Here is a 27,306-nt window from a genome sequence, read left to right as displayed (position 1 = left end):
TATCAACTCGGAAAATCAGATTCCACTAACAAAAATGAATTCTCCAGCAGAAACAGCAGGCTAACTCAGGGAGGAGGAGTCAAGGGGAACATAAAGAGGTGGGTGAAAAACAGGACTATGTGGGAGTTGGGTGACTGTTACGACTTGCAATAACATTGAACAGGTCGCTTTTTCTCCTAATCGGCGCTCATTCTTGAGCTGAGTGCTGACAAAAGGCTACATTAGTCAAGGAAGACGGGGGGAAAAGAAAAGTTAGCAGTCACTTGCATCTACTCCCTGTTAGTAAATCACTTGAACTCCCAGCGGTGTTGGGCTTCCAAGAAATAACGGAAAGGCAACTCACTGTTCCGGCTTTATGAAATGACCAGTCAGAAGTTTAGGAACTGTGAATCCTTGAAAATTGTCCACATCAAAGAGTTCTTTGAGCTTTTCATCGCATAGTATCCTCCTCCTATCAGATGGATCCTTCAACATCAAGAGAAGTAAAATGAGCATACGAGCAGCCACAAGGATTTGACAACGTTCGAGAGATATTATGGAGAAAAATGTAACACAGAAGTTCAAGTTACAATCTAATTTTCTGAATTAATTGCAAGCAATTACCTGCAGGTTATTTTGCTTAATGTAATCCCAGATTCTTTTCACAACATCAGATCGTGCTAAGGCACTTTCTCCCGTCCCAAGAAACTTGACGAGAGCATCAGAAAGAGGAAGGGGAGCAAGAAAACCTGAAGTCCCACCCTTCTGCCTCTTTTCCTTTCTCTTTGGCTCATCCATTTCTTTGATATGAAACAAGAGGAACAAAAGAAGCCCATGAAGAATTTCGTTAGATTTTCGCTGCTTCAACAGATATCTGATATAATTTATTTGGACAACAGATAAACAGGCAGCGAGGAGGCAATCTTTTAGATCCCAACTGCGCATGACTTCAAAAATCGGAAAATCCACCTTGAAATAAAACTGGTGAAAAATAAATGCGTAACAGAATCCTTTAAACATTTTTGCAGCCATGAGGACATAATACAATCTGATAGATCAATAAACCGAACTACCTTCTGCTCTCTCTTGTTTCCGCTGCTTCTCTTTTGGCGTAGATGAGACTGAAGCTGTTTAATTGCAGAAAAACTGTCAAGTAATCAAGACAATGACAATAACATGAAAAGCCAACTAGTGATAGAGAAATCATTAGACAACACTAAAACATAATCTCATGCCAAATAACCACCTAGCTGAAAACTTAAAATAGGTAGCAACGCACCAGAAATTTAACATTACTAACATCAGCTTCGATAATTCCTCAAACACTGAAGAAATGCTCATGAGATAATTGAAGACCTATAGCGCATAAAAACTTAGGTCCCAAAAAACAAAGACCTGCTATATGGATGAAATAGAGGTAACTTAAGAAAGGAACTTTATGTCCCAAGTATGAAATCCAAAGCTTCACTGCATAGACTAGGTCAAATATAAACCAAGGCAGATGTAAAATCAATGACAAGATAATTAAGGCAAGTCCGCTCACTTAGAAAAGGCTTGTCGAATTCTTTGATGTTCTTCTATAACTTATGAACTTTAATTGCTTGAATTTGAACTACCCCAGACAATACTTCAACCCTAAATCAACTAATCATATTGTCAGATGATAAGAGAGTTTCCTCTTCACAATCAATTGTATATCTGCACACAGTAAACTGTAAATGCTCTTGAGATCACAAAATATAAAAGCTTCCAGATGACTCATCCCGAAAATTAGTTATGATATTTTCAATAATCATACGCTTGACCTCCTCATAAAGCTGTATACTGTTCTTCAATGAAATTTTCATCAACACAGCCAAAGGGCCCATGGATGTGCGCAAGCTGCATTAAAGAAAAAAGGACTACCAGAACAGCATGAATAGACTTTGGGTAATGCAGTTAATAAAATGAACAAAGCTATTCCTGTTCATAGGAACTCCCTTAACACGATAACTTATTATCCCTCTCAGAGGTCAAGGTCTTCCAGAACTTGTACCCTGAGCCAGATACCAGGAAGGAGCTATACAATCTGATAACCAAAACTGCAATAGTACACAGCTCTAATAGTTCATCACATTTGAAAGCTGCTCTTAGCAGACAACAAGACATATACATAAAATCTTAATGAAATGTTATTCCTATCAGAAATATACAATATCCTTATTCAAGTTACAGCATTTTCCCTGCTTTGATGTATTTCAGCAACCATCAATTGAGACAGAGCAAAACAAATTAAAAGGAAAAAAATGTTATCTTTATCCTCTATTCAAGCAGTGATATCGATATTGTCCAGTATCAAGCAAACTCCAGTCTTTCCTAACTAAAACTCTGAAGTTATATCAGTTTGAATACACAGAGAAACAAACAAATATATCTGACATAAGAAGAGGTAATAGGAAAAATTACCATTGGTTTCTAAAGGCCAGATATGCTGTGCTAAGGCCTTGTTCATTTGGAACATGTTTATACTATCCACACCAAAAAGTTCCCTCAGGGTATCATCACATAATATGTTCCGCCTATTGCTTGGGTCTTGTAAATTATTTTCCCGAATATAACTCCAAAGTTGCTTCACAACCTAAACTCTCACAATTTGGAAAAAGATCATTAATTCGAATTGTCAGTCACATTAAAAGTAAACTAATGTATAATGAAGAGGAATATCTGCAAAATACATTATACCTCAGTTCTAGCTAATTCAGGTACGCCAGTGAACTTTTGAAGTTGAGGAGAAAGGCTACAGAGCTTGGTAAATCCACCACCTCTTCTCTTAACCTCTTTATTCTTCTTTTTTGACCTATCCAAATACATAGCATCTACATGTTTTAGTAATAAACAAACTAAAACCTTTACTGACATAATTACTCATCTTCAAGTAGCATTGAATATGTGGACTAGAATCACTAGTATTTTTCACATTCTTTAAAGTATTTCAGTCTGTTTCCACGTCCAGCAGATGTCAGATTGGGGGAAAGGGAATTAAGGAGAAAAGAAAGGTGGTAAAAAACCCACTCTATCTTTCGAAGCAGTAAAATTCTTAGTTACATTCGGCACCGCCATTTTAACAACATTATCAAAAAAAAAAAGAAGAAGAGCAATTTCACTAAAATCTCAAATAATGCACTCTGAACATGCCACATGAATGGAAGGAGCACAACTAACACTTCATAAACTAAGCCTAATGTGGAACAACATATCTGCTACTCATTAACCAATGACAGCTAAAATGGAGAAGCCATCCTATCAACTTAAAACAAGAAAGGGAAATGCCTCAGCATATCGCTTTGCCTAAATCAGCAATCCACGACAAAGGAGCTTGATGTGAAAAGAATGTACAAAAGCCTCTCCCATAGTCCTTCCAGACCATCGTTAAGAAGAGAAAGGAAAGCAACAACAGGATTTGCATTCTGCATTTGAACAGTTTTTCTGCCAAAGATATGGCTAACACCATCAACTATTTAGTGAGTGCCATTGCAATTTTGCAAACCACATTGGTCTTATTCACGCTTGCAAGCAAAATTAAAACGAGAATTGGTATCGCGCAAGGGGACTAGCCTTGTTTGCCAGTAATTCATACTTTGTGGTTAATACGGTGACAGAACTACGAAAATGACCAAAATAATTATTCAACGAGGACAAGATAAGCTGTTAAAAGAAAAACCTCCTAAGCAGTAGAACCATTTCTGGGCAGCATCCATCCATACGCTTAACCCTGATTCAACACATTGTACAAGAAACGACTATAAAATCCCTGGTTGCCAGGTTCCACTCAAACTCCTCAGCTACACAACCTATTCTCTTTCTCCAAATCAAATTTACCAAAAATTTCCCATAAAAAATTACTACACGACAAGAAGGGAAAAAAAATCATAAAAGCAGCTTCTTTAAAAAGCACAAAATTTTCCTAAAACACGAAAGAAGAAAGCATCGAACTTCAAAAACATAAATAGAGCCAAACACTATATATGCAGCTATGCATGCTCATACAAGATTAAAAATCCCAAATCATTTTCCTACCTGAAATAATACCAGCTACTGCATTTCTATTTCTGCCAACAAAATAAAACTTACCCTTTCTTAGAAGTTGGCTTTCCATTACTGGGTTCCTCTGATTCCTCCTCCTCGTCTTCCACCGCTTCTTCTTCTTCTTCAGCGTCCATCTCGGCGGGAACCTGGGCCTGGGCATCTCCATTCTCCTCTTTATATTCCTCAGCTTGTTCTTGAAACTGAGTTTGAAGGTAAATATCAACTTGTTCTCTAATAAAGGCTTTTCTATCCGACAAATCGATTCCGAAATCTTCTTCGAGTTTCCGGCGAACAATTGCGGTCGTCGTCGTGTTTAGGTCCGACGTGCTAAGAAACTCCCTCAGTCGGTCCACTAGTTCCGTCTCCGTTACCATTTCCGCTTACTTTCGTCGTTGAAAAATATCGGTTTTTTTTTTTATGTTACGACTTAAGTCGGAGTCTGCGATGTACTACTAAATTGTTACTCGAAATGACTGTTTAGGGTTTCCCGTGGATGACAACTCCAGGTGAAAATTCGGACGGAGCAAAGGGCAAGCTTGGCAATTCGGATGTTGCCCTTTACGGTATGTAAGTCCCACGAAACGGTAAAAGGAATGCCCCCTCGAGGCCCCGTCCCCGTTTAGCAAAGTTTCTCGTTTAGCAATTCCGCGTGCCTTTTGAGGTGTTAGCGTCAATTTGACATATTTACCCTTGCATTTCCCCAGTAATCACGAATTACACGTCACGGCAGGGATGAGTCTCGTGTTGCCGTTTAAAGATTTGCTCGCTGAAGCGTTACGCTTTCATGTGCTTGAAAACGACTTTATGGGTTGGTATACGCTTTATGGGGCATCTGTTCGTGCTCAACTATGCAAATTTTGGTAGTTTGTTTTGATACTCGTGGACGGCCGTGGCTGGTTTACACTCCTGCGTAGCATGGTTAGCTCGTTCGGATTGCTATTTTCAGAAGTTTTTTGTTAAAAAAAAGGTACTATTGTGATATATATATATATATATATATAATAAAAGAATAAAAAAATTTTATCATAAAAAATATAAAAAATTTTCTGCAAAAAAATTATAATTCAAACAAAGCCACCGTGTTAGTTTATTTCATAATTACTTCTAATTGACTCTATGGGTTAGGTATGTGTGGCCGTGTAGTTACTAGTTAGTTGAATCACAGACCTATTTCTAAAATGCTTAGCGCCTATAGACCCAAATGTGATCGTCGATATGGGCTAAATGGTGTATACGGTGTTAGGGTTGCAAACGAATCGAATTGAATCAATCTTTAATTTAATCGAGTCGAGTCTTGACTTAATTTTATCGTACTCGAACTCGGCGAACTGATGATTTTGAATATGGGGCTAGTGGTAATCCACTCATATATTAATGAGAGAACTTGAACTAACCACTAAAATGACAAATAAAAGATGTCAAGGGTTGGCATTTTGTTTTCCTTATAGACAGATATTTTTGCTTTTTTTTTTTTTAAAATAAAAATTTCGCTTTAGTTGTTCTTTTCCTTCGGGAAGGAGGCTTCTTTCGACTGATAGGTTTCCTTCTCAGACAAATGGTGCAGCTTCTATCTTTTATCTTTTAACCAAGAACTCCTAAGTTTAGGACGGAATGATACAAAGGCTCGCCATTGTAAAGCTAAAATTAACATAGTATAAAAAATGACCAACCGAAGGTCAAAAAGTTCAGCCATTCAAAAAATTCACAAGGCCGAAATCCAGAGCCTGGATAAACCGTGTCGCTGTCCTCGATGCCTATAGTTTAAGACACCCGCTATACACAAGGGGAGAAGATTAAAGGGCTTGACTGATCATCGGCCGAGGTTCTTAATAGCTAACTATCGATTGCAAGAAGCAAAGAGGAGCGTAATTTTATAATCCTTCCTTTTGTGCTGTTTGGTTCTTGGGAGTTTCTCTTATTCCGTCAACCTGCAACCAAGTTTACGGGTAAGGACCTCCAAGAAATAAATTACTATGAGGTATGAGAAGGCAAAGCAAGAATATTCCTTGAAGTAAAAGGTCATTTAACGTGAATTGGAATCCACTGTTCTGGATGGGAATATATTTCCGTTTCAGTCATTATTTTATTCGGCGAAATACAGCAAATTATACCTCCCCCGCCACCCCCCCTACCCCCGCATTTTTTTTTTTTTTTTTTTTAATAATAAGGTCCCCTTCTTTGTGCATATGGACCAGACACCGGATGATGCCACCATGCTTTGTCTTACTATTATTATTATTATTGAATTGTAGATTATTTGCTCACACCATTAACATATTTTTTAATTAATTTTTTATTTCACATATATCATATAAAAAATTGTTATAATATTTTTTTTTTCAAAAGAGTATCCCAAATAATATAAAACTCCACATAACTTGGCAGTGTGTGTTAATTTTTTGGTGTAAAACGTAATTGGTTCAAATCTTATCTTCCATACTTATTTCTGCTCAGAGGAGCACTCCATTTTCTTGACAAATAAAACTGAAAATACATTTCTTTTAGTAAAAATAGCCCGCTAAACTTTGTCATGAGACAAGTTTCGTCGTTTGGAACGTTTCGATATATTTGAGGTGAAGCATCACTTCTCTTTTGTATGTTTATAAATTATAACATTAATTAGACACGCGTAAAAAAAAATACTCTATCCTTGTAATGAAAAATCTATGAGACTTAATATGGGATATCTTTATACAGAATTGCGTGACCATCCTACTGAAGTTCTTTGTGAACTTCAACCCAAGGCCGATGGGAAAAATTAACAAAAAGGAAAAAACGAAAAGCAAGACGAGGAAAGCAACTTTGGAGATCGGTCCCCTAGTATATTACATTGGTTCCACAGTTTTATAAGGGTTTCGTGGTATGAAGAAACAACATCTGTTGTGCTTACTTTGTACGACTATCTTTTATGTTGAAAGGCATGAGAATGTTTACACATATCATTAAATGAAGAAAATGTACGCGATCAAAGACATTTTATGAACACTTTTACTATATATTTTTGTACTCCACTATCACTCTTTGGCATTGTTAATCCTTACAATTAACTTGCCAGATCACTGGTCCTATTCCCGATATGGTGGATAAAGTCATTTCATTTTGCTTAAAGTTGGTTGGTCATCAAATGATGTTCATGTACGTGTTCGATTGTAAGTCAGAAATTTAAATCTCTGCATTACATTTGCAGTGAAAATTCAAAAAGTATATTATACAGTAATGCATTCTTTTGACCTGGAAGTGGGAATCTCCCCCTATAATCCACCTTAGCCTTCCTCTAAGATTGGTCAAGTTAGAAAAGGAGTAGCAATAGGAGTTGACACTTGATTTAACAGAAACCAATAAAATAGAGGGTCATTTCATTTTTGCAAGTATGGCACACAACTGGCTCTGAAATTTATCCATAACGGGGGGATACATTCGTCATTTCATTGATACCCTATCCATTTACTGTTTTTTGTTAAAAAAAAACACACACACACACACACACACACGCACGCACGCACAGAGAGAGGCGCAAATTTCAACGAAAAACGAAAACTAACAGAAGGGACCACTACTGAGTTGCGAGGACGAAGCGGGCATATTCTTGAAAAAAAAGAAAAGGACGATGGAGATCAATAACGACAAAAGAAGCCATAAAACGCCGTCGTCTCAGGGTGGGAGCGACCGAAAAGCACCAAAACGTCACCGTCTGCTTTTGTCGTTCCCACATCCTCCAGGTATATCCTCGCCCTCGCGCCCCACTGCTAATGTTGCCTTGTCACCATCATGCACCTACACACCATTTTTAGATATTTGTTTATTTTATTGAAGACAAAAACAAATATCTTCCTTCTTTCCTTCCACCACTTGATGGTTCATAGAGTATTTTTTAAGAGCAATTTACGAAACTGACCTCCCCTGCGACGCCCCTTATCCGCTGCGCCTGAAGCCTGAAACTGACATTTCGCACGCCCCTCACCCATCTCCTCCCCAAAGCAAAGCCAGCGATTGGATTTCAGAAATTTGAGAGTCAACACTGGCTACTACTGCAGCTGGTATTCAGCCTTCCCTTCCCTAGCCTACCGCCCGGAGTGGAAAACGTCGACGCTTCTCTGCGACTGATGTTGTCTAATGTAAAGAATTATTGATGCGTAAAATGGATCGGGCAGCGGTAACAGTGGGTCCGGCTATGGATATGCCGATCATGCACGACAGTGACCGGTACGATTTGGTCAGGGATATCGGTTCCGGTAATTTTGGCATCGCCAGACTTATGAGAGACAAGCAGACCAAAGAGCTGGTCGCAGTTAAGTATATCGAACGGGGCGACAAGGTTAGCTTCCGAATTTCGTCTTTGAAGCCGAAATCGGTGTTTTCTATGGCCTTGGTGCTAAAATTTGAGCAACCACCTTATTGATACTCTTTTTGCTGGGTGCAAATTCGGAAGCATCTTTCTTCTTTTTTGCCTTAAATAACCGAACTGGCCTTGGTTACTTTGTTTCAGGATAACTTTATTTTGGTTATTTCTGGAAATATTTATGTCTCAGGAGCATTTCTCACTTTGGGCCTTTCCTTTGTTCTTTTTCTTTTTCCTTTTTTTTTTTAAAAAATTTTTTTTTTTGGAAACTTCAATTACTAACTAAGTGACTATATTGCTCACACAGGAGGATAGTAATAGTATGAGGATAAAATGCCCGTTCTCTGAGTTTTTGTGCTGCATATTTTCTGCTGGGCAAAGTCAATTCAATAATGTGATTGGTCCTCAAACTGATGGTTAAAAGCTTGTGTAGCATATTTTCTCCACATTTATAGCAAGAAAGGAAACAAAAAGAAAAAGAAAAATTGATTTCGCAAAATATTTGAGTGAAAAAGATTATGTTTACTGGAGTAATATGACCTGTTTTGGTAATTGGCCCTATATGATGTGGCTGGTCGAGAATCCCTATGGTTTCAAGCTGTGGAAGGAAAGAGAGGTGCTCGGAGACCTGAATTGTTATGACAGAGATTTGGGTGATCTTTTCAGTGCCCTTCTCTCATGTATGAAATATCTGTGGACAGGGTCTATCAGAATTAGGATTTTCACCCTACAAGCAGCACTTCAGCTGAATCAGCTCAACTTAATAGTAGTCTTACTCCATTCTAACTTTAGCAATTAGTTCATCTCTGGTCTCTATATTTCTCCTGCCTTGCTTTCAATCTTTACCTTCTGAATCCTAGTATTTGAGGCGCTTAAGCATTTTAGCCATGTTCTATCTTACTATGCGATTAAGTAGATGTAATGTAATGCTCTATTGGAGTTTTGTGTGAGATGGTAGAAAAACTATTCTTTGTTCGTGCAACTTGATTTTTGAAGCTCTACTGGATCGTGCATTAACACTTGATTCCACTTGCACTGCTGAGGCTGGGATTTCTATCCCTGGTTGGTACTGTCATATTTCTGCTGTTTAAACATTCGAGTTGCAATTGAGCCATCAATTAACATTCAGCTTTCGGATACTTATAATGCAATGGTGCCATATTGTGAAAACTTTGACCATTCTAGGCTGCCATTTGTCTGTGTAATGAATACAAGTGACAGAATTCCAAAATGTTTTAGGGCCCCTACTACTGAATCTTTTATTTGAAGAAGAGGTAGGAGGCCAGGAAAACTAGAAAGAAATGATCAAATATAGACTGGTTTTTTAGATAGGGTGCTTTACTTCCAAGATGCTAGCTTCAAGTTGGAGAGTTTCCCCTCTTTTCTCAGCTTGCCTTCTGTCCTCATGTAAAGCTACTTCTGCTGTGCTGAGTAATTTTATTTGTTTGATTGCTGAATCATCTTGTATTGCTTTTTGCAGATAGATGAAAATGTCAAGAGGGAGATTATTAATCACAGATCTTTGAAGCATCCTAACATTGTTAGATTTAAGGAGGTTTGCTACACATTTCATCTTCTCACATTATTTTTTTGGAGCTGGTTTGTTACTTGTCCACAGTTGATGAGCTGGCATATATAATTCAGGTGATTTTGACACCAACTCATCTGGCTATTGTGATGGAATATGCTTCTGGTGGAGAGCTTTTTGATCGAATCTGCAATGCTGGACGCTTCAGCGAGGATGAGGTTCATTGATATTCTTCTCTCCATTTTTTTTAGTTTTTTATTTTTTTAAAAGCTCCCACTCCCTACAAGATTGTAACATTCTAAAATTATCTGAAAGTTTGTTTATGCTGCAGGCTCGTTTTTTTTTCCAGCAGCTTATATCTGGAGTCAGCTACTGCCATTCAATGGTACTCAAAGTTTAGTTATAAAGTTCATTATGTTGTCGTTTTGATTACCCAACCCTGTGGCCCAAGTAAATAAGAATACAGAAATTGATTAATTGGCTTGACTCATCTGTTTTACCTTTTTTTTCTGGTGAAGCAAGTATGTCATCGTGACTTAAAGCTGGAAAATACATTGTTAGATGGAAGCCCAGCTCCACGTCTGAAGATATGTGATTTTGGGTATTCCAAGGTATAATAATCTCTTATGAAGTTGTGTATCTAAATCCTCGCATTCTACTTGTCTCTATATGCAGAAAGTCGGGGAAATGCTTTATCCTGAATGGGCAGGTTACATGTTTTGTGTGTGTCCATGTTGGTTTTGGGGAGAAAGGTCTTCCTTCCAATTACTATCAATGAGGATTGTTGGCTTCTGGATAATTGCACATTATTAGATAACTGAAACCAGCTACTTGCACATGTTATTGTAATACTTGTTTTTTGGTCTTCTTTTTTCTTTGTTCATTGTGTAATTTACTGATGATCACTGTGTGTTTTGCTAGTCCTCTTTGTTACATTCGCAGCCGAAGTCTACAGTGGGAACTCCTGCTTACATTGCTCCTGAGGTTTTACTCAGGCAAGAATATGATGGCAAGGTACAAGGAAGTTTTTGGTAGAATTTCTACTAATGTTAAGTTCTCTAATTGGATTTGCCTTTATGTACCATTATCTTAATTGGAGAATTATTATGACTTTTTTTTGCTTTCTTTGACTTGATACTTCTCAGTGAGTACTTGTTGCTGCACGAAGCATTTAGGGTTATAATCTGCTGCTGGAGTTCTAGAACTTTACTAGATTGTAGTGAGTACATCTTGATGGATAGCCACATCGGCCTTGTTTTCTTGTTCATAATAATGCAATTGTGCCTGCTTTCTTGCATTGATGCCCTATGTGTGTTGTCAGGAAAGTTATTTGTACTTGGATTTTCTTTGATCCTTTGAGGATGTTAGATATTGTCATGATTGCAGTGATGCTTCCTTTTTTCCCCCCTTGAGGATCAATATGGAGGAAATGAAAATAAGTGGAGGATAAAAGTTAAAATACTATAGTCTGGCTTCATTGTGTGCCTAGACTGTGCTTTTATGGATTCTGGAAAAAAGTCAACAAGTAATGTGAATAAGCTGCATGAGGAACATCGATAGTGTTATTGAACATTGATAGTGTTGTTGAATATTGATGTTCTTTTCCATGGTTATTTTGAATCAGGTTAGCCATGCACTAAACTACCTGTTGAGTTCCTGGGTCTTGTCTGCTCACTTTGGAATTTATTGGATGATGAGAGCAATTAAATCGTTCAAGCATTGTTTAGTGACTCTTTATTGTGAATCAACTAGTAACTGCCTGATTAGCTATCCATGCCCTTAATATCCTTTTCCTGGCACGAAGTAATTATTGCTGTTTCTAATTGGTTCTTCATGGCCAAAGTTTGGGATGATGTCTTACTATGCTTGCTTTATCATGTTTTTATATGTATCTTAAAGGCAAGCTGACATCCTGATGTAACTTGCATGCTATCTCTTTTTCAGATAGCAGATGTGTGGTCATGTGGGGTGACATTATATGTCATGTTGGTTGGCGCATATCCATTTGAGGATCCTGATGAACCAAGGGACTTTCGGAAGACAATAAATGTATTTAGTAAACTCATGCTATGATTGCTACATGAATTTGGTGCTTGTGAAAAACTATGTTTGGATTTTTATTTCTTTTTCATTCTATACAGAAAATATTAAAGGTTCAATATACAATTCCTGATCATGTGCAAATATCCGAGGACTGTCGCCATCTAATATCAAGGATTTTTGTTGCAGACCCTGCCCAGGTTAGTGCATCTATGGTTGAGGATGCAAAAACTTCAATTATCATATCTTTTTTTCCCAATTATCATTTCTTGTAGTATGGGTTTTTTTACTGTGTCCTTGATCCTGTTCTGTAATTTCATGATAATATAGTAGAAAAACAAAGGTGGAGATCACTTCCATTTTTGACAGGAACTGGAGTGTCCATCGAGTTGTTTAGCAATTTGTTTTTCCAAAAAGAATGTATGTTTTGTTCCTTATTGGGTGCAGCCCCAATGTCATGTTTGTACTTTTACTGTATATTGACAATGAAGTAGTGATATCTGGACTCAATCATGTTTCACTAAATTTCAACTTCTGTTATGGTACACTTCATTTAAAGTTTGAACCTTATGCCTTGTGTTATATGCACGAAACAGAGGATCACCATTCCTGAGATCAAGAACCATGTTTGGTTTTTGAAAAACCTCCCTGCAGATCTGATGGACGAAAATACCATGGGCAACCAGTTTGTAGAGCCTGACCAGCCAATGCAGAGTTTAGATGTTATCATGCAGATAATGTCTGAGGCCACCATACCACCTGTTGGCCTGTGTAACCTGGACATCATGGATGATGACATGGATGACCTGGATTCTGATGATCTTGATCTTGATCTTGATCCTGATCTAGATATTGACAGCAGTGGAGAGGTGATATATGCGATCTAATGTCATTCATGGCTGGGTTGTAAAAGTCAGTCTCTAAATGGAAAAGCTGCTTTGGGCTTACGGCTGCATGATGATGTGAATTTGAAGTATGGATGTAAGATTTTTACACACAATATGCAGTAGTCTGGTCATAAGATGAAACATCAACGATCTTTTTTGTTACAAGGCCTGCATCATATGCAACTTTTTGGAAATTTCGTTTAAGAGAATTCAAGCTTTTGCGCATGGAGAGGAGAAAATTAAAGGAGTGCATGACCTGGAACCCCATCCTGTTGTTATTAGTTGTCATTTTTTTTTTTTGGGTTGATCTCGTGCTTTTTGTTGTTTGTTTTACTACTAAACACATGTTGTGCTCAGTGATGTATACACTGAAGTAATTTTTACTACAGATACTTGAAGATTTTTTGACTTCTCCTTGTTCTGTATATATACGACTGCTTTGTAATGATGGTTGTTCTGGAGTGGTTTTTTCTTTAATAGTAGTTCATTGCCACTCTAACACGTACAGAGGTCTTACCAATGGCTTAATGCAATGACTTCTGACAATCGGTATCCCATTCTGGTCTCTCTCCCCGTGAAGACTTAGTTATCTAGCTTTGGTTGACTTGGGCTGATTCGTTTAGAAAGTGAGCGAGCGCAGCTCTTCCGACAGAAGATGAGATGGCGGTGTCTTGGACAATAGTGGGAATGACTAATTTGCAGCTGATCTAATGATTTATTCAAGCTACAGTCGTAACGATTTAAGGAAGCAACTTTTCGACAGATACGAAGCAGTGCCTTTGACAAGTTTATAGTGGGAATGGACTGAATGGCATCATGTGTAACAACTTGAGAAATAAATAATTTCACGTATCAGAATATTGTGTGGAGTAGTGAAAGCCATGCTGTTCTCCAGAAAGTGAACGCATCTCAAGGATCAAATCTATGAAGCCAATTGAGGTTTGCTTCTCTTCTTATCACCGTAATGTTCATTTTCTTCAAACATTCGGCATGCGATCTCCAAAAATACGAGACCTCCTCGTCACAGATCACCTTCTCCAATTGCCCGAGATCCCTGACCGAAGGTGGCAACCCCCGTAATTCTCCGCAACCTTTCATGTGAATTGTTCCCAGAGCCTCCAGCTTACCAATTTCGTCTGGCAAATGAGCCAACTCTAGACAATCAGACAGGTCAAGGTACTTCAATTTCTTCAGGCCACCAATTGAACCGGGCAGCGAAGACAGTTTTGTACAAGAATAAAGCCTCAACGCCTTCAACTTTGTCAGGTTTCCAATTTCTTGGGGAAGTGCAATTAGCTCTTGGCAGTAAGTAATGCTGAGCTTCTCAAGACTGGCAAGATTGCATAACCCAACTGGAAATGCAATCAAGTCACTGCAGTAGTCGATGTTCATCTCCACTAAATTTGGCCAGATACTGGGAGCCCTAAAGCTACAGTTCTCGAATGCCTTCTCAATATCGCACATAACTAATGATATCTTCCTCAGATTCTTTAACTGCAACATGGGAATACCGATGCAAGGAATGGAAACGCGTTCCAACCTGATTCTCTTCAGATTAAGCACGTGACCAATCAGATCAAAATCTTTCAGTTCAGCCTGATGGAATCCATAGTTTGTAACAATTAGCACTTTGAGGTTGCTCATTCTCTCCATGAAATGGGGCAAGGCGTAGATCCTCGTTTGAAAATTCAAAACCAACACTTCAGCTTCCGGTTGACGCAGATCATGCCATTTTGAAGCAAATAATTCATCTGCAATCACGATATGAAATGCTCTTAATTGAAGCAAGTAATTCTTCTGCAATCACGATATGAAATGCTCTTACTCAGAGGAAATGCAAGAAACTCCACAATAGACACTGTTTAAGGAGCAAACACCAAGTGGGAAAGGGATAAAGAAGACCTGTAGTGATGGACAAAAGACGCGGATGCAAAGATGGCTGGTCTCCTTTAGTCCACCAATCAGGAAAGCTGTTCTCGTTTATCTCCACGATCATTCTTGTTCTCTGTTCTATGGGATCCAGAGCGTTTTGATAGACAACCAAATCTCTGAGTAGATCATGCTGCATCGCAAAATGCCCATCTTCGCTGAGAATGAGAAAGAAAAATTAACATTAGGGAGGAATTTTGTTTGCAAAACAGTAAGCTCTTGCAGTAGCCAAAACATCCCATTCCATGGCAACTGTAATCATGTGTTGTTAACAGTAGCAAATTTATATAGCAGAAATCGAGAAACTACCTTTGAAGTACAAGATTAATCAGATTTCTGTCGGAAAGTTCAAGGAGGTGGACTAGGGTATGTACATCCTCTTCATCTAGGTTGTACAGTTCAACCCAGACATCCAAAAGTGCCGTAGCAGGTATTCTCTGATCCTCAGGGAACGACCCCAAGTCCAGGTAACATTCCTTGAGGTCGGGCAGCTCTGGTATTTCAGTGAGAGCGTCTAAGCTGGACTTGAGACAATTAAGTACATCACAGTGGGGATTGAAAACGGATACTCCTTCAGACCACTTTTGAGTTCTGTGTATCCACTTCGCTTCAGGCTCCCCACGAAGTGATTGGCCAATAACTTTAAGGGCCAAAGGAAATCCACCACAACCTTTCACCACCTGCCATTGGATAATCAGGTGTAGAAATTAAAACAAAGAAAAGAACGAATTCAAGATATGTACCAACAGATTACCTCTCTGCACTTAAAAACTGCCTTCAAGCATGCTGACTCAATCAATCATAGGTTTTAGAGTACTACTAAAGAAGTTTGTTATGGATTAGGAAATTTCGATAGGTGAGCCGGTGTTTGTGAAAGTAATTGCTGTAGAGCATGCAATGACTGGTATCCTACCTTGTCAACAAGGTCATTTTGGACATCAGGGATCCCATCTTTGAAGGCTGAATGGCAGAAGAGAGTCTTTGCATTCTCATCATTCAAGAGTTTCAGTCTAAATGTTGTCTCAAAACTCCGGAATACAGATCTAGATGTTACTAAAACTTTGAATCCTGGTTGTGAAATTCTAAATCTCTCGATCAGGAATTCTGAGCCACGCCACACATCATCGAGGACCAGAAGTGAAGGATGAGGTTTCAGCCGCTTTAGCAGTGACTCAAACTGATTAATTGCATCTTCATCACTTTGGAATTCAGGCACCTGATGCTTATTCTTACTTCGAAAAATTTTCTGAACAATGAGCATCAGGTTAGGTGTTCTTGCAACATTGACAAAGAAGATGTTGTCCCTGAATCTATCTGTGCACAGACTACAAAAATCAGCAACTGTTCCATGCAAAGTAGTAGAAAAGAAACACAAGCAGGGTGGTAATGAGAGCGTCAAGTCATTCATCGGTTAATCCGCATAAGTTCTACTGTAAACTCAAGAGGTATATTAGATCACTGCATGAAAGTTATTTTGGGTGGGATAATATGAGAGCAAACGTGTCCATGGATAATTTGAAAGCCCGAGAGTCAGATATATATAAAAAAAAAAGTTTTAAACTCTAGCAAAGAAGAAATTCATCCATAGCTTGGAAAAGTAGTTTTACTAGTATAATTGTGATCACAGTTGGAAACCAATTAATGGAACCAACCTGACATTTTTTCTGTCTTTTTAACTAAATCTGGCATGCATTCATCATAGTGTCTGATCAATAGTATTTAAGACGAAAAATCCAACCTTTTGACCATATTGAGAACATTTAAATATGCGAAATTAATGAATAAATAAATAAAAACCTAAGATACCTCTGATTTGTGGATCGTGACAGAGCATCTTTGCCAATGTTGTCTTGCCACAACCCCCAGGAGCTGAAAGCACCAACACAGAGACGCCATCTTTGAGCAGCATCAACTTCAGTTCTTCAAGTGGCGCATCCAATCCAACCACAAATTCTGGAAATCCCGGAACATCGCACCAGCCTGGAAATCTATGACTAAGAAATGAAAGAATTTCATCCACCTTATCATCCATGCCTCGCATCCCCACCATTATCCTTCTGCTATCTCTGACCATGTGGAGTTGTGCATCCAACTTAAAGAACCTCAAAAGGGATTGATCCAACGCATTCAGTTTCCTCGAGTAAGTATACTTCTTGTAAAAATTCCAACTTTTGATCTCCAAACACTTGCGAACTAGCTTTTCTGCTTTTCTTAATTGAGTAAGAAAAGACTCTGTTTCTTCCTCTGGACGATTCAATATCTCGTTCAACCTCTCTATGTCATCAAATATGGGTTTTATCGAATTAAGAGTTGTTTTCAGCCTGTCTAGGCTAAATTTGAAAGTGGCTACCTTTTGAGTTACTTCAAGAACTGCCGCCACCAATAGATTACATACTGATCCAAGAGCAGCCCCTTCAGTTAAATTTGCAGCCATTTGTGCTCAAGAAAAATATCAAGATCCTTCCCTATTAACCCTTTTAACTGTGAACTAGCGAAGGTCTAATGATGATGAAGAAATTTCCTGCAATGCTGAAGAAGTTTCTCTTTTTCAGAGGAAAGTGCATTATTGAAGAAATGGAGTAGCACCACTTTTGAACAGATTCTTTCTGCTTTACAGTGGGTTTTTGCTTTTACTAGAACGTGACATCACGTAAGAAATGGGTAAAGGTCTAAACACTACTGATTTGAGTTCGATAAATGGGTAAAGGTCTAGAATAGATTCTGCCGTGATCACGAAAAAAGAAAAAAGAAAAAAGAATAGTTAGGATCCCATTAATTAATTAAAGACTCGAGTCAAGCTTAAACTTAAACAAGAGTTAAGCCTCCTTTAAAGTTTCAAATCGAATTCAAATTTAAAATTTATACTTATTTGACTCGCTTACACTTGATAAAGCTTGAATAATTTTTTTTTATTTGTAATAAATATATTTAGTTATTAATTTTTTATGTAAGGATTACGTATATATTACAAATAAATTAATAATAAATATAAAAGACAAATCGAGCTTTCGGAGGTCAAATCTATTGAATATATTTATATTGAATAGAATTAGAGCTTAAAAGTTGGATTCGACCCGATTCATTTGTCACCTTAGCTATAATTGAATTTTGTACACATCAAAATACATGAGAGTAAATTTTATTACTGAGATTGATTTTGATGGATGGGGCCGTTTCTCAAAGTCTACGCGAAGAAATGGAACCGTGTCTGACTTGGGTAATTTCCTGGAAATTCAACTGAGACGTGGGACAAATTCAAAGCTGTTCACATATTAATAATATCATCAGATTGTTACCAGTAAAGCCTTGGCGATGCGGATGATCCTTCAGGTTATCAGACCACAGTCATGTATTTATGTCACACCAGTGTCTAGAGAGAGAACATATATTATTATTGACAAAATGATAATTTAGTAGAAATCCGAGTACACTTAAGCCGGAAAGTTTGAAATTTTAGATGCCTTCGGGTTAACAAGAGGTTGAATGATTCGTGTTAAAATCTAATGCACAATTTAGGTCCCTCGATTTTTTACTTTCGTTGGTTCCGGATATTGCAAAGCATCACCAAATCTTTCCCTGCACCATTTTACAACCCCAGAAAGATTGACCAAGCGGGTGAACATGACGACGAAAGACAACGGTTTCAGCCAATTAGCAAGCGTTTAAGATCCAGAGGGACGAAACACGAAATCTACGGGAAGAACCAATCAAAATATCTGGCTTCAGCAGGAACTTAGGTTGGAAATGGTCGACTTTACCAACATTTGTTTCATCAGTAAGCAGAAGAGGATTAATACATTGATAATCATGTCAACATACATTATTATTGGATGATATGAGCATCAATGATTTTAACCGTTTCTACAAGACTGAAAATCAGTAGCGGCAGCCGAAATAACTTACAATTTCCCCATTCCCCCAAACCCAGCCACGCAAAAACCAAGTTGTAGTTGTTCTTAAACAGCAGCAGTATTCTTGAGAATTGCGAGCACTTTGTCCACTTTCTTATCCATATCATGCACTCCAACCAAGACTTGTTTGGTGTCCCTCACCAGAAGAGCTTGCACGTCCACCTCAAAGAATCCGATGACCGAATCTTCCAAATCACTTATTTTCTTGGAATAAGAATACTTCTTGTGCAACTCCCAAGACTTCATTGTTGAGCACTTGGCAACAAGCTTCTCACCTTCTCTTAACCGATGGATGAACAGCTCTGTTTCTTGCTGCGGCCGGTCCAGTGCCATATTTAGCTTCTCTATATCATCGACAATTGGCTTTGCTGAAGCGAGAGTTGACTTCAAGCTGTTAAGGGAGGAACTGAAAGTGGTTAACTTCTGGCTTATTCCTAACACTGCTCGGAATAAGCTATCGAAAGCTGTTCCCAAACCAGCCCCTGCGCTTAGGTTTACGCCCATTTGTTGTATCTGGGAAGTTCCTTTTCCAGTACAGCGCCCTTTTTAATCTCAATAATATCTCCTCCTCTTTTTTTCTCCTTTCGTCTTTTTTTTTTTTTTTTTTTTTGTGTGTAAATGGAGGAAGTTTCTTTTGCATCCGATGCCGACGCTGGTGCAGTTGAGCTTTGATTGCACCGACGTCGAATATGATTCCACCAGATCAGTGCTGAAGTGGGACCTTCATAACTTTCCAAGCAAGAGAGAGAGAGAGACCAAGACTTTTGTGAAAGGCTAAACGCCACGTGCTATTAATAGGCAAAGGTTATGTCCCAGTGAAGGATTTACATTAACTAGTAATAAGTATATATATAGTATTAAATATTAAACATAATTAGTACTAATTAAAAATTGGTTCATCATTTATGTTTAAATTATTGAATATTTGAATATGTAACCTTCGTTTTTATATTCACTAATTACTAATCTTGTTTTACGGCTTTAAACATAGATAACCAAGACAATGCATATGAATTTCATGTTAACATATTAGTGTGTTATCTTTCACCAGTTAAAACAATTAAGTCATTTACAAATTAACTATTTAGCGTATTATCCCTTTTCGTTGAAAACGGCTAATCCCATTGTCATTACAAATTTCGAATTTAATTAGGAAGTGAAATGAATTCGGTTATCTCTAATTTGAAATTGAAATAAGTTTAAAGATTCACAAATCAAATAATTGAATTTACTGAATTCATTGTATTGAATTTAGCGAATTTGTACCGTTGTCTACCCCCAGTTACGCTTTGAAGGTAGTAGCCCACAGCAATTGGTTTTATTTATTTTCCCTTGTCTTTTGCTTTTATTTTTAAAAGAAAAAAGCCCTTTATTTTTTAAAGAGAATAAAAATGAAAAGAGAAAAGAATGAAAAAAAAAGAAAAAGAAAATGCTCAACTCGGTTGGTATCAAAAGGAAGAACAAAGCAGCAACCCAATGTGGACAAAAAGAATAAAAAAGCAGAGGCCCAAAGTCATCCTAACCTTTGACCTGCACTTGTGGGTCGAGACACGCAGGTGACTCAAACATGCTGCCGCCTTAACAGAGGCTCAAAAGGACAAAATTCATCGCCATGCAGCTGTGTCTCCGCTTTGACAAAGTGGTTACTAACTTTTAACCAACCCAACTTCCATTGGTAGCAGGAAGTCATGGATTGGATTGCAGAAGCGATTTTGAACGTTCCCTTGACTGGGATTCCGGCGCTCAAACCATGAAACTAAGCCCACGGCATTTTCGTTCACTGACGAAATCGTTAGCTCCTAATCATTCCTTTTCATATCTGACCCGTTTTCAAAAACCCACTGCTTCGTCCCCTCGTCCCTTTTCTACGCAAGCCCAGTTGGATCAGCAGTCGTTCCCGCCAAAAGTTTTCTTCAAGCCGGACGCCAGAAGAGATCAAGAGCAACTGATTGACAGTTTGTGCGGGGAAAACAAATTCAAAGAAGCAATTGAAATCTTATGCCAACAAAAGCGTTTGAAAGACGCTATCCAATTGCTCCAACACCACATACGACTCCCCTCTGCTGCTATTTGTTCAACCCTTTTGCAATTTTGCATTAGGCAGCGAGCTTTAGAGGAGGGGAAAAGAGTTTATGATCTGATCAGGCGATCTAATTTTGTACCTGGAGTTTTTATTTCGAATAAGATTCTTGATTTGTTTTGCAAGTGTGGGAGTCTTGAAGATGCGCGTAGACTGTTTGAGGAGATGGGCAAGAGGGACTCGTGTTCCTGGAATACGTTGATATATGGGTATGCGAAAATTGGTCGTATTGATGAAGCAAGGAAATTGTTCGATGAAATGCCCGAAAGAGATCATTTTTCGTGGACTGCGATGGTATCCGGTTATGTTAGGCATAACAAGCCAAGCGATGCGCTTGAGTTGTATAGGTTGATGCAAGAGAGTGGCAAAGTAGTCTGTAATAAGTTTACAGTTTCCAGTGCTCTCTCAGCTGCTGCTTCTATGCAGTCTTTATACTCGGGCAAGGAGATTCATGGTCACATTATTAGGGGTGGATTGGATTCAGATGCAGTGGTTTGGAGTGCATTATCTGATATGTATGGAAAATGTGGGAGCTTAGATGAAGCCAGGTATGTTTTCGATACGACGTTGGAGAAGGATGTCGTATCATGGACAGCAATGATCGATAGGTATTTTGGTGATGGAAAGTGGGAAGAGGGGTTCTTGTTGTTCTCAAATTTGTTGAAGTCAGGAATTAGGCCTAATGAGTTCACATTTGCTGGGGTTCTAAATGCTTGTACGCAGAATACTACAGAGGGCTTAGGTAAGCAGGTTCATGGGTACATGATGCGGTTGGGGTTTGATCCGTTTTCATTTGCAGGAAGTGCTCTTGTTCATATGTACTCGAAGTGTGGCAATATGGAGACTGCATATAAGGTTTTCAGATGGCTGCCAAGACCTGATTTAGTATCGTGGACCTCGTTGATTAATGGTTTTGCTCAGAGTGGTCAACCCCATGAAGCTCTCAGGTTGTTCAAGTCGCTGCTTGAAACAGGTATTAAGCCTGATCATGTTACGTTCGTTGGGGTCCTTTCTGCTTGCACCCATGCTGGTTTAGTGAACCAAGGGCTTAGATATTTCTACTCAATAAAAGAACAGCATGGATTAGCTTATACTGCAGATCACTATGCTTGTGTGATTGATCTCTTGAGCCGAGCTGGTAGATTTGGAGAAGCTAAAGACATAATCAGTAATATGGCCATGAAGCCTGATAAGTTCATGTGGGCTTCCTTACTTGGTGGTTGCAGAATTCATGGAAATCTTGACCTTGCGAAGCAAGCAGCTGAAGCTCTGTTTGAAATTGAACCCGAGGATGCAGCTTCTTATGTAACTCTTGCAAATGTCTATGCCACAGCTGGCAAATGGAGTGAGGTGGCAAAGATTAGAAAAATGATGGACGAGAAACGAGTGGTAAAGAAACCAGGCATGAGTTGGATTGAGATGAAAAGAAAAACTCACATCTTCTTAGTTGGGGATCAGTCTCATCCCAGGTCCAAGGAAATATACGACTTCCTGGGAGAGATTTCAAAGAAAATGAAGGAAGAGGGTTATGTGCCTGATACAGAATATGTGCTGCATGATGTAGGAGAGGAACAAAAGGAGCAAACCCTCTTCTATCACAGTGAAAAGCTTGCAATTGCGTTTGGGATTATTGCTACTCCGCCAGGGACACCAATAAAAGTGTTCAAGAATTTGAGGACTTGTGTGGACTGTCACACTGCTATTAAATTTATTTCAAAGATCTCAGATAGAAGAATTACTATACGGGATTCAGCTCGATTCCATTATTTTGAAGGCGGAAGCTGTTTATGTAAAGATTATTGGTGATCCTGGATGATAGATTTTTTAGAATGTATACTTCAGGTTAGGAGATTAAGATATGGAGAAGACTGCATTGCACCATCTGATCAAAACAGATTAGCACCCGTGCTATTGGATCATAATCAATTTTCTTTTCCATTCCTAAGACACATCTTATGATAAAAGTTTCCTATTTTCCTTCACGTTTCGGGAACTGCTCCATTATGTGATACTTAGAATGAGGCAAGGTATGATTTTTCTTTTTCTTTTTTTTGAAGAAAAAAGGTAATATTGGAAGAAGAAAGCATCGGTCTCAAAAGTTATCTATTGATTGTTTAAACGTATTCGATGCAATACAGTAGGCCATACAGTTTCGTACTTTCGTGAGTATCTGGTAGCTCTAGTTCTGTAGCTTCAATTGAAAAAGGGTTTCCACACGTCTTACCCTCAGAAAAGGTTTCTACACGGCTTTAAAGCAACTTCATTCTTGTCTTCGGGGTCCTACGGCAGAGAGAATAAAAATAAAAGAGAGTTATCACTTATCAGTAGTGGGATTTCGTTGGTCAATTGTTAACTGGCACTAGGATTCTGTTCAAGTTTAAAATGAGAGGACTTGTGGGATTGACAAGCACAGCCATAACAAACACAAAGGCGGACGTTCAGTTCAATTGGAAAAGAGGAAAAAACCTGGGGAGCCCTTAAACTATTGCCGTTGTCATCTTTTGGCCCCCCATCTAAAATTTATTTCCGATTGATCCTTAAACAATTAAAAATGCATACTTTGAGGATTTCTGATGACTTTAACCACAAATCTAACCGGAAGTAAAGGGCATTTTTGTCCGTTCATGTTTGCACCCTCGGGACCAGCAACTAAGTAGCGTAAAAAGAAAGATGCAACTCTTCAATTCTGTAGCAAGGCAAAATCGAAGCAACGGAAATCCTTTCCAGAAATCGAGTTTTGCCCATTTGTTGAAATCCCATCTTCTTCTTCTAATTTCATCTAAAGTATAAGAAGAATGGCTAGATAATCTTTCAATTACAGCTATTGAAGGTTGCATGGGAGAAATTCTGCATTGAAAGCTACAGATGGACAGAGAAATGAAATGGATGATCAGAAGGAGGGATGCATATTTTGACCCATATCTCGTATACGGTAATGTGCCTCTTGATTTGTAAGCTTATATCGTCGGGGTTTGTGTGTGTAATTGTTGTGTTATTATTGAACAATTTAAGGGCTGTTAAAGAATTAGATGTTGGTTGATAGGGGCTTAGATATAGTGGAGTTTAATTAAATTAATTGGGTGGAAACAGGGTCTGAGAGTTTTGTCCTGTTGGTAGGTTGCATGGGGTCCTACTATATCTGTGGTCCATTATTAGTTTACTAAAAATAGTAAATTAATGAAATTTCTGGTATAGAGTTTGACAAAAAATAGTTGATGTTGCATGGGCAATTGTTTATTTAGCAATTTTGCTGCTTATTTTTTACTACTCTATGAATATAGTGAATTTTGATTTTAATTTGATACATGATTGTGCAGAACATGGGAGTGAATATTTTACTATTAGATTGCACTATGGGGGCAAGTTTAATGGTTCGGATTACAGATTTTATACTGGTGGTGAAGTTGATCATATAGATTTGTGTGATGGTGATAGAATGTCAGTGCTTGAGATTAATGAAATGTTAAAAAAACTGGGGTATGGGGAAGAGGAAGCTGTGTTGTACTATTACCTTGAGCCGACAAGTGTTCTACCTGATGGACTAAGGCAATTGCAAACTGATCAACATGTTAACCAGTTCTGTAGTTGGGTACAGGAATATAAGGTGATGGAAGTTTACTGTGACCATAAGACCATTGAAGAGGTATTGAAAATGCAATTCAATGAGCCTGTAGAGACATATGCAGCACCACCAAAATCTGGTGTTTTGATAGAAGAAATAGATGATGAGGGCAGAGTTATAGAGGAGCCTTGTACTGATATGGTATTAACCAAAAAGCCTTTGAATGCTGAAACTCAAAATCAAAAAAAAAGTGGTGCAAGTGTAGGTGAAAATTCAACAGAAAAACAGGTGCAGAAAGACATTGTTAATGAAAAGATTCCAACCTCACAGGCTGAAATTGAAAGTGGCAAACAAAAGACAGCAACTAAAACAGTGGGAGGGGTAGGTACTAGTAAGGGTAGAGACAATGATGCTGCTGATGACACGAGCAGCAGCTCAGATAATGAGCAGTTCAGTGCTGATGATAATTTCTGCAGAGATGACTTGATGTTTGAGGATGCAGGCAGTATAGATGAAACAGAAAATGACCAGCAATCTGTGGGAAGGCAGCAGCAGGAGCATGAAGATGTGACTGGAACTTCTAACATTCCTACCCAACAATCACAAAAGAAAGGCAAAAAAAATAAAGCAAGACAGCCTGCAACTTTTGGTTCAAAATCTATAGATGTTGGAGCTGCATTTGATGGGGACAAAATAGATGATCAACTAGATAGTGGGGAAGAGTCATCTGAGGAAAGGGGAGGACATATGCCCAAATTCATTGACTTTATCCCAGAGAGGGACATGAAGAATCCAAAATTCTTTAAAGGGCAAAGATTTGCTGATAGCAGGGAGTTCAAAGAAGCTCTTAAAAACTATGCAATTGTTAATGGTAAACCTGTGAAACCTTGCAAAAATGAGAGAAAAAGAGTTAGAGCAAAATGTAAGCACCCCTGTAGGTGGTTTGTTTTTGCCTCAACAGTAAATTGTCTAGGCACAAATGACTTAGTGGTGAAGTCAATCTATGATAAGCATGAAAACTGTGGCCATGCTTGGAAGAATAGAGCTATTACCTCAAAGTGGTTGGCAAATAGGTATGAAGAGAGGTACAGATCCAACCTACAACTGCCTGTGAAAGAGTTAATACAAACAGTTGATGAAGAGTACAGGTCCAAAATCACTAGAGCAGTGGCATATAAAGCAAGAGCACTAGCTACTCAAACTGTGAAGGGTTCAGCTGAAGAGCAGTACAAACTTTTGGGTAGGTACTCTGAGGAGCTTAAAAAAACTCATCCAGGTACAACGACTGAAATTGTTTTCACTCCATTCAGAAAACCTGGTGGTAATCCAACATTCATGCGATTCTATTGCTGTTTGGGGCCACTTAAGAGGGGATTTTTTAGTGGTTGCAGGCCACTAATAGGTCTCGATGGTTGTCATACTAAAGGAACTCATCGTGGTCAATTACTAACAGCTATGGGTGTTGACCCTAACAATGGATGGTGGCCCCTTGCATGGGCAGTTGTTGAAAAAGAAGCTGGAGAGCAATGGAAATGGTTCCTTCAACTCCTGGCTGATGACTTGAATATTGACAATCAACATCATTACACCTTCATTTCTGATCAACAAAAGGTAAGAATATCAATATAGTTTGAGTGTTAACAATTGTTCCAATAGAAATGATATCCTTCATATTTATCAGTTTGAGTGTTGACTCATTTTTTTTTACCTTTGTAAAGGGATTGGACAGAGCTTTGTCTGAGATACTTCCTGGGAGTGAGCATAGATATTGTGTACAACACATGTACAGAAATTTTAAAAAAAAACATCCCGGCAAAGCTTTGAAGTCCAAGATGTGGGGTATAGCCACTAGTACAAGTATGGAAGAGTTCAACAAGGCCATGGAAGACATGAAAGATTTTGACTGTGAGGCCTTTAAATGGGTGGAAAAAGCACCTCATGCCAGGCACTGGTGTAAGGCATTTTTTCCAGTCCATACGAAATGTGATATGCTGGTAAACAATATTTGTGAAACCTTCAATGCGTTCATTCTTGAAGCCAGAGACAAACCAATAATATCAATGCTTGAACAAATAAGAGAGAAGGTGATGCAGAGGATCCAACAAAGAAGAGAAGGGATATCTAAATGGACTGAACCAGTAGGGCCCCTAATCAAAGAATTGATTGAGGATAGAATTAAGCAGGCCTGTCTTTGGGAGCCAATCTGGAATGGTTTGTATGGCTACCAAGTGAAAGGTCCTCGGGCAGCTCAATATGCAGTAGATTTCAGAAAAAACACATGCACGTGCCAACTTTGGGAGATAAGTGGGATTCCGTGTATTCATGCCATTTCTGCAATGCTGGTGTCTGATAGAAATCCAATGCAGTTGACAGCCCCATGCTACTCAAGAGAGTTGTTTGCTAAAATTTATGAGAATGTCTTGGAGCCAATTAGTGGGGTCTCACTTTGGCCTAATTCTGAGCATTTGGAAATGGATCCTCCAGTCGCTTGTGTACAACCTGGAAGGCCAAAAAAGGCTAGAAGAAGGGATATAACAGAGGAAAAGGGAAATAGTACCAAGCTGCGCAAGATAGTTGTGATGCACTGTAGAAAATGTGGAGAGACTGGCCACAATGCTGCAACTTGTTCAAGAGATAGAGGGGCTGAGCAGCAACAGCAAAGTCAAAATTCAGAAAAGCAACAGTCCAAACGAGTATGAAATTTGAATTTTCACTAACATTGTTTGTACATTAATCCACATATTGATCTGGCCACATTTACACTTTCAGGGAAGGAGAGAAAAGCAGAGTGTACCTGAATCTTCTCATGCAAATAAAGAGCAGGGACAGCAATCTAGACAGCCTACCCAACAGCAGAATCAATCACAAAACAACCAACAACAACAGCCATCTCAGGTTAGACAACAACACCAACCACCACCCTTCAATCAGTCAACACAACAGCAAAAGCAACGGCAACCACCCCAGAATCAAGCCTCCAGGACAA

The 27,306-nt window shown here is 38.6% G+C and overlaps 4 protein-coding genes across 4 annotated transcripts; 2 read left to right on the top strand and 2 right to left on the bottom strand.

Annotated features, from left to right (window-relative positions):
* LOC113751070 (upstream activation factor subunit spp27-like) lies at nt 1-4,442 on the bottom strand. Its single transcript, XM_027294928.1, has 7 exons — nt 4,090-4,442; nt 2,701-2,815; nt 2,425-2,596; nt 1,053-1,106; nt 604-779; nt 344-465; nt 1-216 (listed from the first exon to the last, which is right to left on the bottom strand). The coding sequence occupies exons 1-7, from the start codon at nt 4,416-4,418 to the stop codon at nt 177-179; spliced, it is 1,008 nt and encodes a 335-aa protein (XP_027150729.1). The 5' UTR covers nt 4,419-4,442; the 3' UTR covers nt 1-176.
* A 3,582-nt stretch (nt 4,443-8,024) lies between these two features.
* On the top strand, nt 8,025-13,283 carry LOC113753347 (serine/threonine-protein kinase SRK2I). The gene is made up of 9 exons (XM_027297478.1): nt 8,025-8,359; nt 9,864-9,938; nt 10,028-10,129; nt 10,243-10,296; nt 10,430-10,522; nt 10,833-10,925; nt 11,856-11,960; nt 12,053-12,151; nt 12,548-13,283. The coding sequence occupies exons 1-9, from the start codon at nt 8,174-8,176 to the stop codon at nt 12,836-12,838; spliced, it is 1,098 nt and encodes a 365-aa protein (XP_027153279.1). The 5' UTR covers nt 8,025-8,173; the 3' UTR covers nt 12,839-13,283.
* Nucleotides 13,284-13,522: 239 nt separating this feature from the next.
* Nucleotides 13,523-17,344, bottom strand: LOC113753345 (probable disease resistance protein At5g66900). The gene is made up of 5 exons (XM_027297476.1): nt 16,574-17,344; nt 15,681-16,081; nt 15,077-15,447; nt 14,741-14,925; nt 13,523-14,589 (listed from the first exon to the last, which is right to left on the bottom strand). Exons 1-5 carry the CDS (start codon nt 17,199-17,201, stop codon nt 13,748-13,750), a joined length of 2,427 nt encoding a protein of 808 aa, XP_027153277.1. The 5' UTR covers nt 17,202-17,344; the 3' UTR covers nt 13,523-13,747.
* Nucleotides 17,345-20,285: 2,941 nt separating this feature from the next.
* Nucleotides 20,286-22,719, top strand: LOC113753346 (pentatricopeptide repeat-containing protein At4g37170). Its single transcript, XM_027297477.1, has one exon. It carries the CDS (start codon nt 20,429-20,431, stop codon nt 22,562-22,564), a length of 2,136 nt encoding a protein of 711 aa, XP_027153278.1. The 5' UTR covers nt 20,286-20,428; the 3' UTR covers nt 22,565-22,719.
* The last annotated feature ends 4,587 nt before the right edge of the window (nt 22,720-27,306 follow it).

This window comes from Coffea eugenioides, chromosome 11, assembly GCF_003713205.1.
Source record: "Coffea eugenioides isolate CCC68of chromosome 11, Ceug_1.0, whole genome shotgun sequence".
NCBI classification, from domain to species: domain Eukaryota; kingdom Viridiplantae; phylum Streptophyta; class Magnoliopsida; order Gentianales; family Rubiaceae; genus Coffea; species Coffea eugenioides.
Note: the sequence above shows the minus strand (reverse complement) of the source record. Positions and strands in the feature narration are given on the sequence as shown.

Coding starts and splice junctions, on each gene's coding strand:
- LOC113753345 (XM_027297476.1), bottom strand. CDS start 17,201: ATGGCTGCAAATTTAACTGAAGGGGCTGCTCTTGGATCAGTATGTAAT. Junction 15,448..15,680: donor AAAATGACCTTGTTGACAAG/GTAGGATACCAG, acceptor ATCCAATGGCAG/GTGGTGAAAGGTTGTGGTGG. Junction 14,590..14,740: donor TCTTTTGTCCATCACTACAG/GTCTTCTTTATC, acceptor TCGTGATTGCAG/ATGAATTATTTGCTTCAAAA.
- LOC113753346 (XM_027297477.1), top strand. CDS start 20,429: ATGAAACTAAGCCCACGGCATTTTCGTTCACTGACGAAATCGTTAGCT.
- LOC113751070 (XM_027294928.1), bottom strand. CDS start 4,418: ATGGTAACGGAGACGGAACTAGTGGACCGACTGAGGGAGTTTCTTAGC. Junction 780..1,052: donor GAAACAAGAGAGAGCAGAAG/GTAGTTCGGTTT, acceptor TTCATATCAAAG/AAATGGATGAGCCAAAGAGA. Junction 217..343: donor CATTTCATAAAGCCGGAACA/GTGAGTTGCCTT, acceptor TGACTAATGTAG/CCTTTTGTCAGCACTCAGCT.
- LOC113753347 (XM_027297478.1), top strand. CDS start 8,174: ATGCGTAAAATGGATCGGGCAGCGGTAACAGTGGGTCCGGCTATGGAT. Junction 10,130..10,242: donor GACGCTTCAGCGAGGATGAG/GTTCATTGATAT, acceptor TTTATGCTGCAG/GCTCGTTTTTTTTTCCAGCA. Junction 10,926..11,855: donor GGCAAGAATATGATGGCAAG/GTACAAGGAAGT, acceptor TCTCTTTTTCAG/ATAGCAGATGTGTGGTCATG.